Source organism: Giraffa tippelskirchi, chromosome 11 (assembly GCF_054371585.1).
Source record: "Giraffa tippelskirchi isolate mGirTip1 chromosome 11, T2T-mGirTip1v1.2.pri, whole genome shotgun sequence".
NCBI classification, from domain to species: Eukaryota; Metazoa; Chordata; class Mammalia; order Artiodactyla; family Giraffidae; genus Giraffa; species Giraffa tippelskirchi.
The window spans coordinates 28,254,754-28,275,721 of record NC_137285.1 but is presented as its reverse complement, the minus strand read 5'-3'; the positions used below and the strand labels follow the sequence as shown (position 1 = coordinate 28,275,721).

At 38.5% G+C, this 20,968-nt stretch overlaps 1 protein-coding gene across 1 annotated transcript; it reads right to left on the bottom strand.

Annotated features, from left to right (window-relative positions):
• Positions 1-1,299: 1,299 nt before the first annotated feature.
• TDO2 (tryptophan 2,3-dioxygenase) lies at positions 1,300-17,450 on the bottom strand. The gene is made up of 12 exons (XM_081544533.1): positions 17,416-17,450; positions 17,085-17,190; positions 15,200-15,290; positions 12,974-13,044; positions 12,062-12,189; positions 10,565-10,751; positions 9,182-9,289; positions 6,028-6,139; positions 5,397-5,454; positions 4,121-4,200; positions 3,179-3,269; positions 1,300-1,453 (listed from the first exon to the last, which is right to left on the bottom strand). The coding sequence occupies exons 1-12, from the start codon at positions 17,448-17,450 to the stop codon at positions 1,300-1,302; spliced, it is 1,221 nt and encodes a 406-aa protein (XP_081400659.1).
• Between the last annotated feature and the right edge of the window lie 3,518 nt (positions 17,451-20,968).

The following is a 20,968-nucleotide window of genomic DNA, read 5'->3' as shown; positions in this document are numbered from 1 at the left end:
AATAGGTAATTAATAGATACATTTACTGTCAAACTTAAGGGATTACCACCGGCCACCATGCTATTTGTCTCTGAATTTTTCAGCTTAATCACCATCAGGTACTACATATGTATACAGACACACATATAGACAAAAGCAATTATATGTAATTTAGAGATAAACTAGACAGTATGATTCTTATAAGAAAAAGTTGCAATTGAGACCAAAGAATAGTTCAGTTCCATCAAGAACCTGCTTCTTCCAGAGATAATCACCCTAGGTCAAGGTTACTCTACATCCCAAATTTTTTTTATAGTATTTTCATAACAGAAATTCCACTAAGTATTGGCAGGCCATGCTAGAAAGAGAAGAAAAGAACTCCTGTCTGATCTAAACTCTGGGTCTCACACTTTTCATGATAAATGAACTTGATCATTTCTTAGTTTATCTGCATCTCCTTTCTTCTGGAAAGACTACCCCTGGTCACCTCAATTCTGCCATGCCTTAGGGAGCACTCTGCCTCCCAGACCATGAGCCTTGGGGCTGGGAAGAGAACTTTTCCCTCTGGGAGTCTAAAGGGGCTGAAGCATGGACACAGCCTGAGGACAGAACTGGTCCGCAACAGGGAAGAGCAAGGCCAACCCCTACTGAGAAAGAGAGGTGAGACCAAGTTCCCCCCAGGTGCCAGGAACTGAGGTCTCCAGGGCCCACATCCATCCCTGGGGGCTCCAAGCTTCCCAAGCTTTTCTCACATATAGGATCTCCTGGAGTAACTGCCCAGTGAACCCACTCGAGGTAAGTTTCAGATAGATTTCTGTCCTTGGTCACCAAGAGTCCTAACAAATGCAAGCAATGTTTCCAAAAGAATATATGTCAAAAAACAATCTTAATACTTGCAAAAATGTTTGACTGAACACTTTTTTGTACAGAATGACACATTTTATTGCATAAAATATTTGAAACAGCTTAAGTTTACAAGCTTACAATGTTTGAAATGAGATAACCATTACATTACATGGTTACATTAAGATAAGTACTAGGGACATTGTTTTTAACAGGAAAACACACTATGTACAATGTTATAATTTAACTGAATTTCTTATCTTAATGTTTAGTCTGTTATCACAAACATGAGGTGATAAAATTATTTCTAGGTTTGAAGCAGTGCTACAGTGCTATATGTTTAATATATGCTATATATGTATATATATGTAAGTATATATATTATATTAGGACTCTGTATAATCATGAAAATTCATGGAAAATTTTTTAAATGCAGACTGAGAAAGCAATATTCTTCATAGGTTTTTGGAGATGATTTTAATCTGAATCATCACTGCTGAAGTAAGAGCTGTCACAGTATTCGGCCGTGTAAAGGAACTTATGAATGACTGGGTTCATTTTCGGAATCCAGGGTCGGGGAACCAGATATGTTGAGAGATTAAATAAATCTACAAATACCTTGTACCTGTCACTGGAAAAACACATATATACAGATGTTTTAGAATTATTGATATGAAAGATTTTTTAAATTTTCAAATAATGATATTTTACCATAAATAAATCTCTATATTCTATCATATTATATATGTTATGTGTTGTATATATCAAGTAGTGTTAGTATTAAGATTGCTTCATTTTTATTCCATATCCAAAGTTTATGTCCATAAAACAATATTACATGTTTCAGTGATCCGGACCAGACTGGGCCAGAACAAAACCTAGGGTTATTACTGTCATGCTACCTTCATATAGATAAGGATGTGTTCCTGTTTCTGGCTTTTAAAGGGTGGGATGCAAAATAATAAATTGAAAGCAAAAAAAATTCCCAGTTGTTCATTGGAAACTATTTCCCACCTGTAAAGTAGCTGCCAAGTAACAGACATGAGTGCATTGATACATTGAAAAACCACCTTAGATTATATAATAAAGGTCTATAACAGTGGTTTTCACTTTTAAAATTGCTTTTGTGTTTGTTAGCCAACTGTTTTCACTTGCATTTCACTTGAAGAAGAACATTTGTCTTTAAAATCAAATTTGGGTTCATATTTTGCTGTCATTTGCAATTCATGTGACCTTGGTCAAGTTGTCCAAAGCTTAGTGTTTTGGTTTCCAACTTCATAAAATAAAAACCACAATCCCTTCCTCTCACCAGGCCTTTGTGATGATTTACTGAGAAAGTGACACACTAGGAAGGTGGTTTGTGTTCACTATTCTCACCACCACTGATGGTTGTGCTCATTTTCTATGATCATTTATGGTTTCATGCTCACAGAATTTATTTCCAGGGAAGGAGAAAATGCGTACTGATTATAAAAATTCAAACTAATAAATTTTTAGAATCATTCAATCTAACTTTTATTCCTGGGAAAATGAAGATGTATAAAAATAATGAAAACTGAAACTGCATTTTATAATTTAGTCAATCAGGTGGTAAGATTAGGGATGGAAATAGGTGAATTACAAAGAATTTCAGGGTCACTTTGCTGTACAGCAGAAATTAACACAACATTATAAATCAACTATACTTCAAAAAAATTTTTTTAAGAACTTTAGAGATTAAATGTGAACACCTCATTTATTCTCGAGCTGATTCTCCTTTCCCAAGGGGCCATATAAGTTTTCCAGTTTTCAGATGTGTCTATCTATATATCTATCTATCTATAACATTGGGAATACTAAATAAGAAAATAAGTGTCCTTGAAATCTCTCCAGCATGTTTTGAGTGCTCAGTAAATGTTACCCTCTTTCCTTGTAAATAATATGAAAAGGGCACTCTGGAGACATGGAAGTGGTTTTTAATACTATAAAAGTCATTTCAGTAAACAAGCTGTGTCATTCATCTGGCCAAGAAGACATTGGTGATATTAATGATACCTGTTTTAGTCTAGCCCAAACCTGAGGGAGAATGACTTAAAAACACTTCTTCTTGGGTTAACTTGGTTCCCTCCCTCACAGGTGATGAAAATATTGGTACTGTGCCCCCTCTCATCCCAGGATCTAATTGATGACCTTCCAGAAATAAGGATGTTTACAATGATCTCCAAAAGCTCCTGTAGGAATTTCTTAATTTAAGGATAAATGTGTTGCCAGCAGTTCAAACAGGAGCAAATGTAATTGACTTGCCTAGATAAAGCATGTCTCCGTGGAGAAACAGGCGCTGGTGGCCCCGCGGAGGTGAGGGGGAACGCCGGCTTACCTCACGGTGGAGCGCAGGTACTGGTACCCAGAGGACCCGCCGGTGCCCGCCTTGCTGCCGAGCATCCTGTGCACCATGCACACGTGGTTATCTAGGCGAACACACACATTAGCTCCAGGGCGCTGAGGACGAGGGGTCAGAATGATTATTGCCTCTGAGAAAAGGCTCCCCTTCATCATTCCATGGGAGGTTCGTATATAAGCCGATGCGGCACAAGGGGAGGTTGCCCGGCGTTCCACCTGGTCCAGGCTGTGCAGTGCATCCATTCTCCCCTAGAATTAGCTCTTGGATGCCAGGGCGGGGGGCACACTGTGACTTTTATGAGCCCTTGTTCCTATCGCCTTCATGGGGCCCTTTGTCCATTAAAACACAACTACTGGCATTATATTTTCAAATTGTATTGACACAAAGATGAGTACATTACTATTATAAATTAAAACATTTTATTTGACCTGAAGTTTACTTTTTCCTTCTGATGATCCCCGGTGGCTCAGACAGTAAAGCATTTGCCTGCAATGAGGGAGACCCAGGTTCGATCCCTGGGTTGGGAAAATCCTCTGGAGAAGGAAATGGCAACCCACTTGAGTACTCTTGCCTGGAAAAATCCATGCACTGAGGAGCCTGGTAGACTACAGTCCATGGGGTCGCAAAGAGTCAGACATGACTGAGCCACTTCACTTTTCCTTCTGATGATCAAACACACAACATTTTCCTGGGCCCCCAAAGGATATGTGAGCCCTGAAAATTGCCTGCCATGTGCACCAGGTGGGTGGCCCTCAGAGAAATTGCTGAACTGTTTTTTCACAAAGTAGCCCATCCCCTCAACACACACACAAACACACACACACACACACACACACACACACAAAGTGGACGACAGAGCGGTAATGGGGGCTTGAAGGGGAGCAGGGTTGTGGGTCAAGTTGGGGGGGGAGGGCTTACATCTCCACTTGGTCATGAGTGAGTCCACATCCATTAAGAAAGTCAGCAGCTGGAAAGGGACCTGGAACCTGGGCTCTTCCCTAGGGAACAAACCATCACCACCATCATCATCGAGACCATAAACATGTCCAGCCAAGTCCAGTGTGTCAGGAAGAACACATACTCTACAATCCGTTGGGCCCCAAACCAACATCCCCTTTGCCTCTGGGGAGCTGTGACAGCTTGGATCACTCTCCCAGGCTTAGGGGATAACACGATTCATCTTGCAGTGTGTGTTTAAAGATTCTAAAACATTACTTGAAGTACATGAAATAACCAGAGACACACCTCACCCCTTTCTCGTAAAAGGCAGACACAGATACCATCTCAGGTTTTCTAGCCAATAATAGTCAGAAACTTCTTCCAGGCAAGGATATTAAACTGTGAAAGCAAAGACTGCCTGTTAAAGTTTCCTCTAATACATATATGCATAATAAATATATATATAAATAAAATAAAATTATATATATGTATATTATATATAATTTATATATATATATGATTTGATTTATATATATATATTTTTTCTGTTTTCATCTCCTTTGTCAACCCTCTCGGTGTATTTTCTGCAGAGGATACATAAGCCTGAATGGCATATATTTACTAAGAATTGAGGAAAACAGTCAAAACTGGTTTTTATGCTCCTGCCATTCTGAAAAATAGGTGAGAGAGGATTAAGACACTAAATTAATTCAAATAAGACATGCTGTAAACATAGATTTTTTTTTTCTTTATACCAGCATGGCATCTATTGCTCTAACACATTCAATTTATGAAACACAAGGTGACAACAATTAGATTGAAATTGCAGAGCAAACAGAACAGCAATTTATATGGTGCTTCTCATTCATTCTTTTTCATTTTACAAAACAGGAATAACAATGTCGTTAAATGACAGAACCTATTTCATGGCTAAGATTCTGAGACAGATTCAACTTTGGGTCCTTAGGACACAATGTCACAGAATTTAATGAAAAGGATATTTGATTAACTTGTGTGTGTGCGTGTGTGTGTGTGTGTGTGTGTGTTTAACCCATGACAGGGATAACATTGGACTCTTACTATTTAAAATAAAGAAAAACCTCATGAAACTTCACAATTATTTTCTAAGCTTTCCTCAAATCTAAATGACTTTTTAAAAACTATGATTGTAATGTATAAGCTTTATACTGGATACATTATCTATATCTACTCCCCAATTTTTACTTCAAATTCCCTTCTTTTGACTTGTTTTTACCTGTAAAAATATATCATCAAGGCCCCCTGAAGTGCTTTGTACGATAACCTTCTTTCTCCTGCAAGACATGGAACAAGTTTTAATGTAATAGGTAATTTAAGGAACTCATGTTAATTTGGCATCATCACCTTAAATAATTGTTCATGTTTTTAGAAAATAATGTGAATGTTACTTAAATATTTTATCCCTTAGCTTGAATTTGGAAAACTATCTTTTAAAACATTGTTTTAGTATTAGATTTTAAAAGACAAAATAATACATACATGTATCTACACATGCATGTTAAATTCTCAAAACCTTTAAATAGACAGAGTTAGAAATCATGCAATAAACAGCCACAGACAAAAGGACGTGACCTTTTTTCCTCTAAATACTTAGTTCCTGTATCATTTATGAATATCTCATTGAAAATAATGCAACTAAATTATACAATTATAAAGTTTATTAAATATATTTTGTCACTTTCAAAAAAAAAGTTGATAAAGATAACTTGCAAGATAAATTTTAAAATTCCTTACTTCTATGAATGGAAATATCAATGTCCATTTTATCCCCCCGCAAGTAAGATTTGGTATTTTGGTCTCACAGTCTTATATTCCAGAAGAAGGAACTTCTGAATAGAAATGCCTACCTTTACTAAGGAGATGCTCATGACGTTTCTCATCAAATAAGGACAGTAATACCTCTTTCTGCTTCTGAAATTCAGCCATTTGTTCCTCCTTTTCCTCTGACTCTTCCTTAGCCTTTGGGATAAAAGCTGCATTAATACTCTCAAGAGAAAATAAATTCTTATTTTAGAAAATACTGCTTGTGAGAAATAGACTAGCCCAGATGTAGAAAAGATGTCCCTAGGATATGCACTGTATCATCTAAGACTATAGCTTGGAAATTATGAGCCAGGCCCTCCCTCATGCCCACTGGTTCTTTTTGTTTAAGTTTAAGTGATTTGTTAAACTCAAATACTCTTTTCATAAATGTCATGATAAATGAACTCGGGCAAAACTGGAGTGACTATGAGTGGTCAATAATGTCTAATTTTAGACAACAATTATTTAATACAGGAAGTAAATTAATTCCACTTAGGAAAAGTTAAGAATTCCTACTCAGAGAAACTACTAATTCTACTGAAATTCTATCTTCAGTGCAGTATTCTATAAATACAATTCCTTAGATATTTTTCACTGTTATATCCCTATTCATTTGATATTTATTGATTCGTTTAAGGAAACTTGCATTTTCCTGCCTTGAACACATGCTCTTAGAACTCAGTTACTTGGAGCAAAAATCAGTTACTCCAGCTGACTTCCATTTACCAGATCAAGCATATCATGTGGTCAGAATGTGTGTGCCTTATATGGCCAATAGATTATTCATTTATTCAGTAAATGTCAAGCTAGTGATAGAGAAAAAATTGTGAGGAAAAACTGAGTCCCCTGTTCTCCATCTGGTGGGACTGAAACCCTGAAAACTTAAGTTAAATTACAACTATACAACTAGGTTCATCTGTACCATTTCTCCACATATATGCATTAATATGCTTTATTTCTCCTCTTTCTGACTTACTTCACTCTGTATGATAGACTCTAGGTGCATCCACTTCTCTACAAATGACCTAATTTCGTTCCTTTTTTATGGCTGAGTAATACTCTATTTTATAAATGTACCACATCTTCTTCCATTCTTCTGTTGACAGACATTTAGGTTGTTGCCAGATCTTGGCTATTGTAAACAGTGCAGGGCAGGAATAGAGATGAAGATGTAGCGAACAGATGTGTGGACACGGGAGACTGGAAACAGAGGGCAAGAGAGTGAGATAAATTGGGAGATTGGGATTATATATACACTATGCATGTTTGTGCTCAGTCATGTCTGACTCTTTTGTGATCCCATGGACTGCAGCCTCTGTCCATGGGGTTTTCCCGGCAAGAATACTGGAGTGTGTTGCCATTTTCTCCTCCAGGGAATCTTCCTGACCCAGGGATCAAACCCACCTCTCTTGCATCTCCTGCAGTGACAGGTGGATCCTTTACCACTGCGCCACCTGGGAAGCCCTATGTATACACTACTACGCATAAAACAGATAGCTAGTGGGAAGCTGCTGTATAGAACAGGGAGCTCAGATTGGTGCTCTGTGATGACCTCGAGGGGTGGGATGGGGGGTTTGGAGTCTCAAGACAGAGGGGATGTATGTATACATACGGCTGATTCACTTCGTTTTACAGCAGAAACTAATACGACATTGTAAAATAACTATACCTCAATTTTTTAAAAAAACAAATTTTTGAATAATTGCAACCAAAGGCAGTGAAGTAAAGGAGCAATGTCATACCATAACAACTTATAGTAGCAGAGAGGTCAGGAAAGACCCTCCTGCTGAAGTTTTCCTTGAACCAAGACCTGAAGACTGGGAAAGAGTTATCTGGGGAAGAAGAATGGAATCTGAAATTCAAAGAGCCAAATAAGCTAGAGATAAACAGGCTCAGACGGTAAAGCGTCTGCCTGCAACGCGGGAGACCGGGGTTTGATCCCTGGGTGGGGAAGATCCCCTGGAGAAGGAAATGGCAACCCACTCCAGTATTCTTGCCTGGAAAATTCCATGGACTGAGGAGACGGGTAGGCTACAATCCATGGGGTCACAAAGAGTCGGACATGACTGAGCGACTTCACTTCACTTCATTTCAAATAGTTGAGAATTACTGGTGTCTGAGCAGATGCTGCAGCAGCAGGTGTAAACTAGTTCACCCGGTGGGAGAGGAAAAAGCAGATACGAGGGACCTGGGCCCACGCATTGTGAATCTCCATCAGTTACTGGTTTCACAACAAAACATGAACCCATGGAAGAGCTGGAGAAGTCAGGGTCAGAAAACTAGGTGAGGACAAAATGTTGATACCAAAACCTTGGGGGGAAAATGTTCAAGAAAGTGTAGGTAGTCATTAGCGTTAAAGCCAGCAGGAAGTGAAATAACATGAAGATAAAACGGCCATTGGATTTACCTACGGGATCATTTGTGAATGAATGACAGGAACGCAGACTGAACCAGGGTGAGAATCAGATAGAGAAAAAGAAATAATTACACTCACTGCTGTTCTAAATACCCTGCAAAAATGAATCCAATGTAATGTTCACAATATCCCTCTGACGTAAATACTCATATTTTACATTTTGCCAATGAAGGGAAGGAAGCAAAGAAAACTAGGTAGCAGAAGGGTATGTTACAGGGTCACCAAGAAGAGAAGGGGAATTTGACCCATGACTGTGACAACACTGCATGGTGCACATAGCCTCTCAAGATGTAGAATTGAAACAACTCTTCCAAAAATTTGGTCATGAAGAAAGGATGAGGGCCCCATAACATGAGAGAAATTGAAGAATCAACAGTATTGTTTTAACTGAGAGAAGTTTGCCGTTGTCTGAGGAAGAACTCAGCCAATAGAAAGAGCTCAGCACACACGAGTGAAGGGGAAGTTGCGTGAATTAATGTATTGGTTGACTGTTCCTTTGTGAGCCCACTTCTGTGGGCAATCATAACATGAAATTTTCAATAAAAATGAAAAATGTCTATTAGTCTCATCTCCTCAAAATCTTACCTACAATAAACTCCTTCATTTATTTTTTATTATGCATCAATAAAATTAAATCACTTGTGTAATATATTACAAGCAGATGCACATGTAAAAGAAAAAGAATATAAGGAAAACGAAAGACTAAGAGAAAATAAAATTAAAATAAAATTCCCAAACTTCTCCTGTAGTGAACTTATGTTTACTTATGGTTTCACAAATACCTGAATCTTTGTGAATTCTTCTTCCAAACCTTTGACAATGTTCTTTTCAAGCTCTCCCCAGAAGTTAAATCCATGCGGCTCTAAACCTGGGGTTCTTTCCAGCCATGCCTGAAGTAAATATTTTTCAAGTGAATACATTGTAAAATTTAAAATAGGCAAAATGTTTTGTAACAAAAATTTGTGAACTTGAAATATAAAATTTTCCTGGTTTTGAGGAAAATGTCAATACATCCTTAATCTTTTTTTGTGTAAATGTTTCTCTTTCCTTTCAATTTCTGCAGTCAAATGCTCTACCACTGAGCTATATCCCCTCCCCCCTTCAATTTCTTCATTTATAAAAAGCAGTGTTTTTTTCTCCTAATCTAGAAGGCAATCATATTAAAAATTTACTTTTTAATAACAAGCAATTATTACAGAAATCCCAATTTTGTTCTATAAATCTATGAACATATGTATATGTTGTTTTAATGAGGTATACTGGTTTATTCTCAAAATAGTTTATGTCTTAGGAGCTGAAGGACTCATAACATATATAATTTGATTTGATCTAAATGCAAGGACACTGTGTACTTAGCAACTTTGAAATCAGCTAGGTACTCAATTATTTCAAGATTCCACAGGATTTTTAATCTAGAAATAAAAATGAGTCCATGCATCTCTGTGAGCTCCCATGTAGCCTATTCTTGGTTTTGAATTTAACTGTGTGATTCTTTTTCTATAGCCATTAAATGGCATTAATAGTATATTAACCTAAATCTGTATTTACAGTGCCCAGGGGATTAGTGAGCAGAACATAATTTGCTAAAATAAAAGTTTAATTTGCAAAGTAAAGGCCTTTGTCCAGGAAATCAAGACTGTACAATCCTTATCTAATAATTTTCTTGTGCAGAAACTAATAATTCCTCAGGACCATGTACAGACCCACAGAGAATTAGGTATGACTGGGGGAAATTCTGAAGGACAGAACCTTAGTGATGAACCTTGGTGATGTAGTTTAATTAACAAACATACTCAACTTGTGGGACTTTTCAATTATGGAATATTTTAAAGTAAAGCTCATTAAATAAATAACCATACCCAGTTTAAAAATCAGCTAACCCAATGCTAGTTGCTTAGCAGGAATGTTTAAAAGGATTGTTTTAATAAGATATAGAGGTTATTAAATATTAACATATCATTAACTATAGAAATATCTCTGAAGTTCTCAAGAGAGTTCTTACTATTTTAATTAGTGGAATTTGCCAGTTGAAGTATGTTTATAAATTCATTCTTCTCTTATTTACAACAAATGAACCCAATTTCGATAGGAGTTTTGAAGTCCGGATCTCGCAGAAGCTCAGTGAACGACACGTGCTGAGCGAAACGTTACGTCCGCACACTCACCTCCACCAGCTGCAGAAGCGTCCTTTCCTGCTCGGACTTCAGCAGAAGCTCGTTGTCTTCCCCTCTGAAGCTGTCGCGGTAGTGTCTTCTGTTGTAAGGGACCCTCAAGCTCTGCAGAACCCCTATCTTGTTTTCTAACAGGCGGAACTGCAGACTCTGGAAGCCGGACGCCGGGGATAAGTACTCTCTTTGAGAACAGGTCCCGGGAGAGAAGAGCAGGGGAAGGTGCACACTGTAAATCATCGCTGTAACGCTGCCTTCTTGGGGAGGGGGGGAGGGGGTGGTCATGTGACTCTGCAGGTGTCACCAGGCACAGACACACAACAGCCCAGGGCTGAACCCATGACCTGGACTCGATCCAAATCAGGACAATGAGCAAGTAGCCATCATCGTCTCTGTAGGCTGATGTTTGCATAGTTTGTGAAACGTCGTACGTGTACCAATGTGTGTTTATATCTGTGTATGTGTATTCACACGTGTACTTATATAGACCCAGGCATACATCTACATGCATGTGTGTATACTAAGTTTTTTCCTAAGATAAAGACAGATGGACATTGAGCAATACTTCTTATTCAGTACTGCTAAAAGGTCCTTTATAAATTTTCTTCAGTTTCTCCTTAAAGTTCAGCACTGCGAGGCACTACAAGTGAAATGAATAGGGTGTTGCCTAGCACAAAACTGGGCATCACAAAATGTGATTACTCCCACCAGGCACAACCCTCACATCCTTATAAACGTTCTCCCTATAACTGGTACTAAGACTTCAATTCGTTAAGTATATACTAAAAAGGAATTCCACTTCTCTTCATTTGATTACCAACCATGTAGAGGACAATGCTTCTGCACCCCATGCTCTTAAAATTTCTTCTCAAATCTTAGTTATGAAAAAAGTTTTCTTATAAAATTTATAGTTTGACTGCTAAACATTCCATAATAACCTAAATGGGAAAAAAATCTGAAAACGAATAGATACATGTCCATGTGTAACTGAATCCCTTTGCTGAACACCTGACACTAACACAGCATTGTTAATTAACTGTAGTCTAACATAAAATAAAAATTTTAAAACACATAAACAATAAAATTTGTAGTTCCATCCATAACTTATACTGTCAGTTTTGCTGACGTGCTTCTTTATATATCATTCCTGTTTCTCTTGTACTTTTGGTTTTTAATCATTTAAATTTAGTTATGCATATTAAATCAGCCTTTTAAGCCATTTTGCTAAGCTGTCTAAAATCCTTTTGGGATAAAACCAGGGTACACATGATGAGCTGAATTTAATGGATTCTGTTATGTTCCTATGCAAAAGGAAGAGATGAAATATTTTCAATAGCTACTCAAGTGCTCCGAGATGACGGCTCCCAAGGGCTCACAGTGACAGAGTGTCAGCAGGACCGACTCCTTAACACCACACGAAACAGCAGGCACGTTCTCTCCAGCCCATCAGAAGGGAAGGGTAACCCCTGCATGCTGGCAGAGCCGAGTGCACACCTGAAGTCATTGAAGTCCAAGGCCGTCATGGTCTCCAGGACGGAAAACTGCTGGACCAAGAGTTTGAGGATGACGACCACTCGGTGCATTCGGGTGACCACCTTCAGCATGTTCCTCTCATCTCTGACCTGGGTGTTAGGAGACAAGACACTGAGTAATCAATCCTCGATTCTGGGAGACACTAAATAGAGTATAAATAACAATGCACTACTGTGGATGTTATCTCTACTTTAAAGGGGAACATTTGCATTAAAATGTGCCTTAAGTAGATGCTAAACTAATGGCAGCTCTGAATTGTTTGCAAGGAATGCCTGCAACATTAAAATCATTTTATTCTTTAAAACTAGAAAAATTATATAGAAGGACAATTTAAGTAAATTCTGGAACACAACTCCCACTGATTTCAAAGCAAATGAAATCAGGGAACTGAGGGAACATCACCAGGATTCTGACTCTTCCTCCTCCCACCCTGTTCCTCCTTATTCTCTTCTGGCTCATCCTCCTCATCTTGTCTGTTCTCTTTCCCTAACCCCACCTCTCCTCCTGTCGCACTCCCTCATCATTGCTCCTATCTTCCCATAGCAAACATTCATTAGAAATACAATTTTGGTAGCTATTGATTAAAGAATCTACATTAGCTGTCCTGGCAGTCCGTCGTCATTCATAATAACTTTTTGCAGGGGAAAAAATTGATTTCTAAACAAGGGACTTGAAAATAAAATTTGAAAGGGATCTTAAAGCAAGGGCATGGTGATAATTACACTGGAAGAACATGGCTAAACTCTCTACACTAGAAACTTTTTTCCCCTTAAATACTAATTCCACCATTTGTTGTTAAACTTTTCCCATGAATAATATTTTCTACACTCTCCAAGAAAAGTATGAAAGCAATACTGTGACATAGCAACTCACATGGCCATTCTGAAAGATCTCGCGAACAGAATCTAATTCCCACAGGATCTGCTTAAACCAGAGTTCATAAGCTGCAAGGAGAAGATCATCATCAGTCATGAGCCTTTTGACCATAATTATATGAAAGACAAGGCTAACACATTGAAAGAGAAATTAAAATGTAACTTAAAAGTCAATAAATGCCAACATAACCCTATTTTATGCTACAAACAAGTATTAGTGATCAAGTTAAAATAGCCTCCTTTTAATGAATGTTTTAATATGTCAGGTATGTTATCTATATGCTTTATGTTATTTTCAAACTGATTTCTTTCAACAAAATATTGTAAATGTCTTTTGGTACAGCAAATAATCTTATCTTCCCATGTGGAACCTGGAGGTGTGTGGAGAAGCAGAAGTAATAATGAATATCTATAAAGTGAGATATTAATAATCATTAACCTAATGAATGGGCTTCCCTGGTGGCTCAGGCAGAAAAGAATCTGCCTGCAATACAGGAGTTTGATCCCTGCAATACAGGTTCAATCCCTGGGTTGGAAAGTTTCCATGGGGAAGAAACTGGCTACCCATTCTAGTATTCTTGCCTGGATGATCCCATGGACAGAGGAGCCTGGTGGGCTACAGTCCATAAGGTCACAAGAGCTGGACGCCACTGAGCGACTAAGCATGCATGCACGCAACCTAATGAGTATGACAACATTTTTGTTTCTAGAGATTTAGACTTTACAGGGAGGACAAGCTATGAACAGGCTGAAACTCTGTCATATTCATCAGTTTCCCTCAGCTCCTGGCATAATGTTTGAGACAGAAAAACACTGGGTGATTATTTTATAAATAGATAAATTAAACAGCAAACATAGTCATTAGAGGAACATGGAAATGAATCATTTTAACGATTGCTTTTGCATTCTGTTTGGGCAAAGGCTGTGCTTCTGTACTAATGAAGGGAATATACCTTTAAATTAGAGCTAAGGAGACTTTGGAAATCTAATTTCCATATTTAGACAAAATGAGCAAATCAAATATTTTTTGATCAGTTTATTTATCAGTTTTTCAAGTATAACTTTGGGTAGCAGGTCCCACGACCTTCTGACCTTGTGTTCTGATGGAAGGAAAGTTTCTCCATCAAATGATGCAAGCTACCATTTACTATGAGCTCATTGCATGCTGTACCTTGAACTAAGTGTGTAACACACCTAATCTCATGTCATCCTCACAAGAGCTCTGTGAATGAGAAGATGTAATCATTCTTCCCATTGTACAGAAGGGGAAACGGAGAGAATTACTGGTCCAGAAACCAGACTGAGGTTGCATCATCTTTAATGGTAGAGATGGGATTCGAAATAGATTTCTGATTCTAGATATATGCTGACCTGCTGTCATTCTGCCCTCATTGATTTTGTCTTGGTATAAGCCACCAACAGAATGTCAACATAAAAAACAGGAGAAGTAACACATTAAGACAATTATTTTCCTTGTTTTTTTTTCTCAAAGGGGTTGATTATATTAGCCAGTCAGTGAAGAAAACAATCATTTGAAGAAAAGACAGAAAGAACTGATAAGACAAAGAAACATCTAGAAAGGCAGCACTGATCAGCATGAGACACGGGGCCGTGATCAACCAGAAGACAATATTATGACACAAAGGATTTAGAATAAATCCTAATGTCACAGACTTCTGTAAGACACATATTTGTGAAATCTGTGAAATCTTGCACACAATTCAAAGAGTTCCAAGACTTCCTAAACTTCCAAAGTCATGGACTCCTACGTTAGAAAACCACTACCCAGAGGTTAGAAGTCTGGAGAGAATGAATACACGTTTTAGATAAAATTTATATTCCTGTTTAGTACCAGATTTCTGTAGGACGTATAAAGTTACAGTAAATGTGAGTGATCTATTTCTTGAAAATAGCTCTGAGTTGACAAGTAGTGACATCTTAACTTTCAGATTCTTTGTGAATTCCAAGAGATAAGAAGTTTCTTTGGATTAAGGACAAAGTCCTACCTGATCCAATAAGTAGTGAGGTTACAAAAAGAAGACTGTTATAAATCCCAGAAGGAGGATCTATGATGATTTATCTAACAGCAAAGTATTTGCAAGCATCCTAACACAGGTGATCCTTTACTCTTCCACCATTTTACAGTTAAAAGCATTGTAATTTTCCTCATTACTAATGGGAAACTACTACGAATAGTTACTGCTCAACCCTGTGTGCAACTTACCTTGATGAGTTATGATAAAAAGATGTTCATCATGGATTTTATTTCCTTTTACTTCACTTTGAAGCTCCTGTGCATTCAAAACTTTTTCCAACTTCAAAGAAAAAAATAGAAAAACTGATTTTGCAGAAACTTCTATTTACATGATGAATAAGTTACAGTTAGGATCTAATGTATACCATAATGATTGTAGTTAATGACAACACATTGTATACTAGATCTTAAGTGTTCTTACCACAAAAAAAAAGAAAGGTGATTATGTGACATGATACAGGCATTAGTTAATGCTCTGGTAGTAATCACTATGCCATATGTAAGTGTAATCAAATCAACATGTGGGCACCTTAAACTTATGTGAAGTTATATGTCAATTATATCTCGATAAAATTGGAAAAAAGATTACAAAAAGATTGATATTGAAATTGCAAAACTTGATTTTTACCAACTTTAATAAATAGAATATGATACTATAAAAAAGTCTCCCAAATACTCAGGAACCAATCTACTTTCTTTTAAACAATTAATGTCTCTTCACAAGGAGTGAGTTGAATTTATGAGTTTTATTCTTTTCAGAAGAAATTGTATCTGTGTATGTGTGTGTGCTGTCACGTCTGAGTCTTTGCGACCAAATGGACTGTAGCCCACGAGGCTCCCTGTCCATGGCATTATCCAGGAAAGAATACTGAAGTGGCTTGCCATGTCCTCCTCTAAAGGATCTTCCCAACTCAGGGTTCAAACCTTAGTCTCTAGAGTCTCCTGCATTGGCAGGTGGATTCTTTACCACAGTGCCACTGGAGAAGCCCAGGAATCTATCCTAATACGTACTATTACCCTCACTGAGAAATCACATCCCTTCTATCTCTTGCAGCCAGTGCCATAAAAGCTCTATAACTTTCTTAGCCTACTATGTGTCTGCTGTTCTTTTATTCTCCTAAAGCGTCAGTTCTAAGAAGGTCTTAACGTTGCCTATCAGCTCATCCTTAGAAACCCATCAACAAAGTCATCAAGGACTCTAATCATTTCACATCTTAAAAATTATCTCTAGCAACTTCCCTGGTGGTCTAGTGGTTGGGACTCCATGCTTCCAGTGCAAGAGATGGGGGTTCAATCCCTGGTCAGGGAACTAAGTTCCCACATGCCAAGTGGCCAAAAAAAAAAAAAGATAAAATAATGTTCAAATACCTCTTTGTAACACCCTTCTTTCATCTAAACATATGTCTTCAACATTTCCACTTTACAATAAAGAATCTAAAAGAGAAATTGTCTGGCTACATTTGCAATTCTAGGCTGGGATTTAGTAACTAGGTCTCACGTGAACAGGTCATGCAATGCCAGCCAGTTATTTATGCTTTCTCTGCTGTTATTGTACTTTTGTCGAACAGGTGAATCTTTACATACAAGTCTTTAGAATTTTCTAACAAAAATATATGCTCAAAAAAGCATACATTTGTATAAAAAGAGATATCTTTAGATCCAGAAAACTATTTGGTGACTGAGACTCTTTACGACCCCATGGACTATACGGTCCATGAAATTCTCCAGGCAAGAATACTGGAGTGGGTAGTAGTTCCCCTCTCCAGGGGATCTTCCCAACAAAGGGATAAAACCCAGGTCTCGCACACTGCAGGCTAATTCTTTACCAGCTGAGCCACCAGGGTAGCCCAAGAATACTGGAGTGGGTAGCCTATCCCTTCTCTAGGGGATCTTCCTGACCCAGGAATCGAACCGGGGTCTACTGCATTGCAGGCGGATTCTTTACTAGCTGAGCTACCAGGGAAGCCCAACTGCAAAAACAAACACAAAACAATCCCCAAACATGAAAATGTCACCTAGTTGAGTTTAGGGCCTAAAAATGAAAGATAATCCTTGTAAGGACACTGCCACTTACTTGCAGATAATTCCCATAGATAAGTCCTCCTTTACTGGCTCTATTCACACCGGCCTGTGATTTGTCTTCTTCACTGCCTTGTGCAGAGAGTGGTTTAAAAGCATATCTGCAGGTGAAAGAAGTGAAAGGGGGAAAAATAGAGCTTGAGAAAGCACAGTACTGAATAATAGGAGCAACGAGAATTCTCTTATTCCTAACTTTTCAAAGTAGGTGATTAAACAGTGGAAGAAGGCTGACAGTTTTCATCCTTGCTCTTGAAATTCTGAAATTACTGTTCATATTTGACATTCCTAAGAGCTTAACCATACTCAGGATAGAGGTAAGTACTCACTCAACGTTGTTTCCTAAAAAGGGGCACCCACTCATGGTGAAGATACTCTGTCAGGGGAGCCCAGAGCTCTGACCGTAGCCGGATGACGAGGCTGACTTCCCCAGATGGTCCTCAGCTGCTTTTTATGTACCCTGCCCACCCTTCCCCAGCCAACCAGCCCCTTTGCATCTCCGAGCTGGACCTTCTGTTTCAGTTGGTACAGAAGCTGAACTTTGGTAGACTGTAGAGTGGATTTATGTTTGGGGCAGTTTGTTTGCTATAGACCTGAGTATTCTGCCAACAGTATTTGACTTGCTAAGTTTTGCTTTCATATCCAAAGTAACAAGCAATGAATAAATCGATGAGAGGCAAAGTTTAAAAACCCGAAGATTTAACTATTCTAGTCCAAGAACACATTTGCATAGTGTTAGAATGTATAAGAGGATGAGCTTGTTAAAAAAACAAATATTTATTCTCTTGGTCTTAGATTTGGGTGTTCTTACAACTCCAGAGCCAAAGACGGACCTTGAGTGTCTCTGGAGAAAGAAATTCATTATTCAATAGAGGTAGGATTCCTGCTTAAACCCCAATTTCAGCCCCTCTTCAAAGTTTTTCTGGTCTGAGTCTCATCTAATAATTAGCAGCAGTCAGGCTGCTGTACAGTTTTAGAACTTAAATGCATATTATTCATTTACTGACACTTGGGCATACTGACTACAGGGCACTGGGAGTCAACCCACTTTGTCTGCAGATAATGTTAAAACAGTAATAACATAACTGGAGTTCCAAATCACTTCCATGAGAAAGTATTCTTTCTAGAAAATATTATTTATTGGCCTAACTTCCAACTGTTGCTTTGAGGTCCATGGAGCCAGAGCAGAAACTCCATCTTCCCTATCCACCGCTGCAGTGCACAAAGAACCACACAGAGATGGCTTTTCTATTTACCTCAGTGGTCAGTTTATGTTTAATTCACCAGAGTCATTAGAGATCAGAAGCCTCATTTCCAGTCTTGGCCCTACCACTAACTAATTTGTGATATGGGAAAGTTAACGTGTATATGTATCAACTTCATCAAAAGAAATGAAGATGTTTAAAATTGACTGTAGTTTCAAAGATCTTGAAAGTGAAAGTCACTTAGTCATGTCCACCTCTTTGTGACCACATGGAATTCTCCAGGCCAGAATACTGGAGTGGGTAGTCGTTCCCTTCTCCAGGGGATCTTCCCAGCCCAGGGATCGAACTGGAGTCTCCTTCACTGCAGGCAGATTCTTTACCAGCTGAGCTACCAGGGAAGCAAAATTCTGATTTTATGACTATAATAAATTGTAACATGAATGCAGTTTTACAGAAAAATAAACAGCATGAAAATGTTACAAGAACTTGAAAATCATGTAAGCCACATCCTTGACCCCATATTCCCTTGAGGTTTTTACAGATATACAGGTGTGTGTATGTGCTCAGTCACCTCACTTGTGTCTGACTCTTTGCAACCACATGGTCTGTAGCCTGCCAGCCTCCTCTGTCCATGAGATTTCCCAAGCAAGAATACTGGAGTGGGTTGCCATTCCCTTCTCCAAGATACCTTCCTGACCCATGAATCGAACCCACCTCACCTGTGTCTCCTTCACTGCAGGCAGATTCTTTATCCACAGAGCCACCTGTGAGTGAAAGTCACTCAGTTGTATCCGACTCTTTGTGACCCCATGGAATATACAGTCCATGGACTTCTCCTGGCCAGAATACTGGAGTGGGTAGCCTTTACCTTCTCCATGGAATCTTCCCAAGCCAGGAATCAAACCTGAGTCTCCTGCATTGCAGGCAGACTCTTTGCCAGCGGAGCCACAACAGAAGCCCACTGAGCTACCTGGGAAGCCCTTTTTACAGATACATTTGGCAATTGCTTGTTCCCAGGACAGGGTTTTGTCAAAAGGAGAGACAGAAATAGTTCCTGATATCCTGGCCTGGAGTGTTTGGAAGCAGAGAATATTTAATAGCTCCTCTTTCTCCACGTGGTTTTTTAACTAGCTATGAGTTTACAAAGAATACAGCTAAATAATTTATTCTATTCTCTTTAAGGTTGAGAAGTGTTCTCCACATACTGGTCCCTATACTCGTGAAAGAAATAAGGAAACTTCTTTCACTATGAATTAGAAAAATTAGATATTTTAGAAGCAAAAAGTTTTCTTCTTTTTTAAAATAACATTCCATTTGGATCTTGTGTGTGTGTATGTGGGAGTCACTCAGTCACGTCCAACTCTTTGTGATCCCATGGACTGTAGCCCGCCAGATTCCTCTGTCTGTAGGATTCTCTAGGCAAGAATACTGGAGTGGATAGCCATTATTTTTCTCCAAGGGATCTTCCCAAGCCAGGAATCAAACCTGAGTCTCCTGGATTGCAGGCAGATTCTTTACCATCTGAGCCACCAGGGAAGCCCTCATATCTTCTAAATAGGATCAGTTCAGTTACTTGTCAGGCAACATGAGAACTGATTATTCAAAGATGTGAATTCAGTGCATCGGAGAACATATAAGTTAACCTAAGGACAGTAACTACAATAACGATCCCTCACACACAAATATTCCTATTTATTTTTGCAATAGAAAGTATAATGCAATTTTAGGACTGGTTGTATTCTGGCCAGCGTCTTGTTAAATACTTACATGTTGCCACTTGGAAATCAATCTATCAGTCTGATGCTTACCTCATAGTGAAATTTTTTTCTTCATGATCAGGTTTAAAACTTTTATAATCAATGCAGTACTTATTGCTCCAAATATATTTTATGTACTGGATAGTTTATACAGAGCTTGTAGAAAGATAATTTTAACTCCAAGAAATCTCATGGTGAGAACCTCAGACATCAAAGAAGGTGAAAAGAGAAGACAGGCTTATGGGAACAGACAATGCTTTGTGGTAGTTTTCCAAATTCATCATGTGTTCTCACACATGTAACTCTCTGCACACATGAATTTCAGAAGGGAAACACTGGACACAAAGCTGGCTGATGAGCATGCTTAGAAGACAAGAATCATGCCCAGTTTTTGACACAAAGGAAAACCTACAAATCACCCATCTCTTTATAGGTAAAAATACTGAAAACCTGGGAAGCAAAATAACCTTGTCCCCAGGTATGTCCTAAAAGGGTTCTCCTGGTAGCTCAGCTGGTAAAGAATGCACCTATAATGTGGGAGACCTGGTTTTGATCCCTGGGTTTGGAAGATCCCCTGGAGGAGGGCATGGCAACCCACTCAATTATTCTAGCCTGGAGAATCCCCATGGATGGAGAAGCCTGGCGGGTACAGTCCACGGGGTCTCAAAGAGACACGACTGAGCATCTAAGCGCAACACAGCACAGCACGTGTCCTAAAAATATTAAAAGTATATAAAAAATGAACTGTTAAAAATCAATGTCTCTGGTTCTTTCCTTGGTCTAAGATTAGGTGAAGAAAGGGAGCCTATGAGATGGAGCAAAGAAAAGAATTGGCAAGAACTGGTGTTGGGCTCAATTTAGAAAGTGATGGGAATTTGCTTTATTCCTTCAGCCATCGCAGTACTGGTTTTGAAAGACCA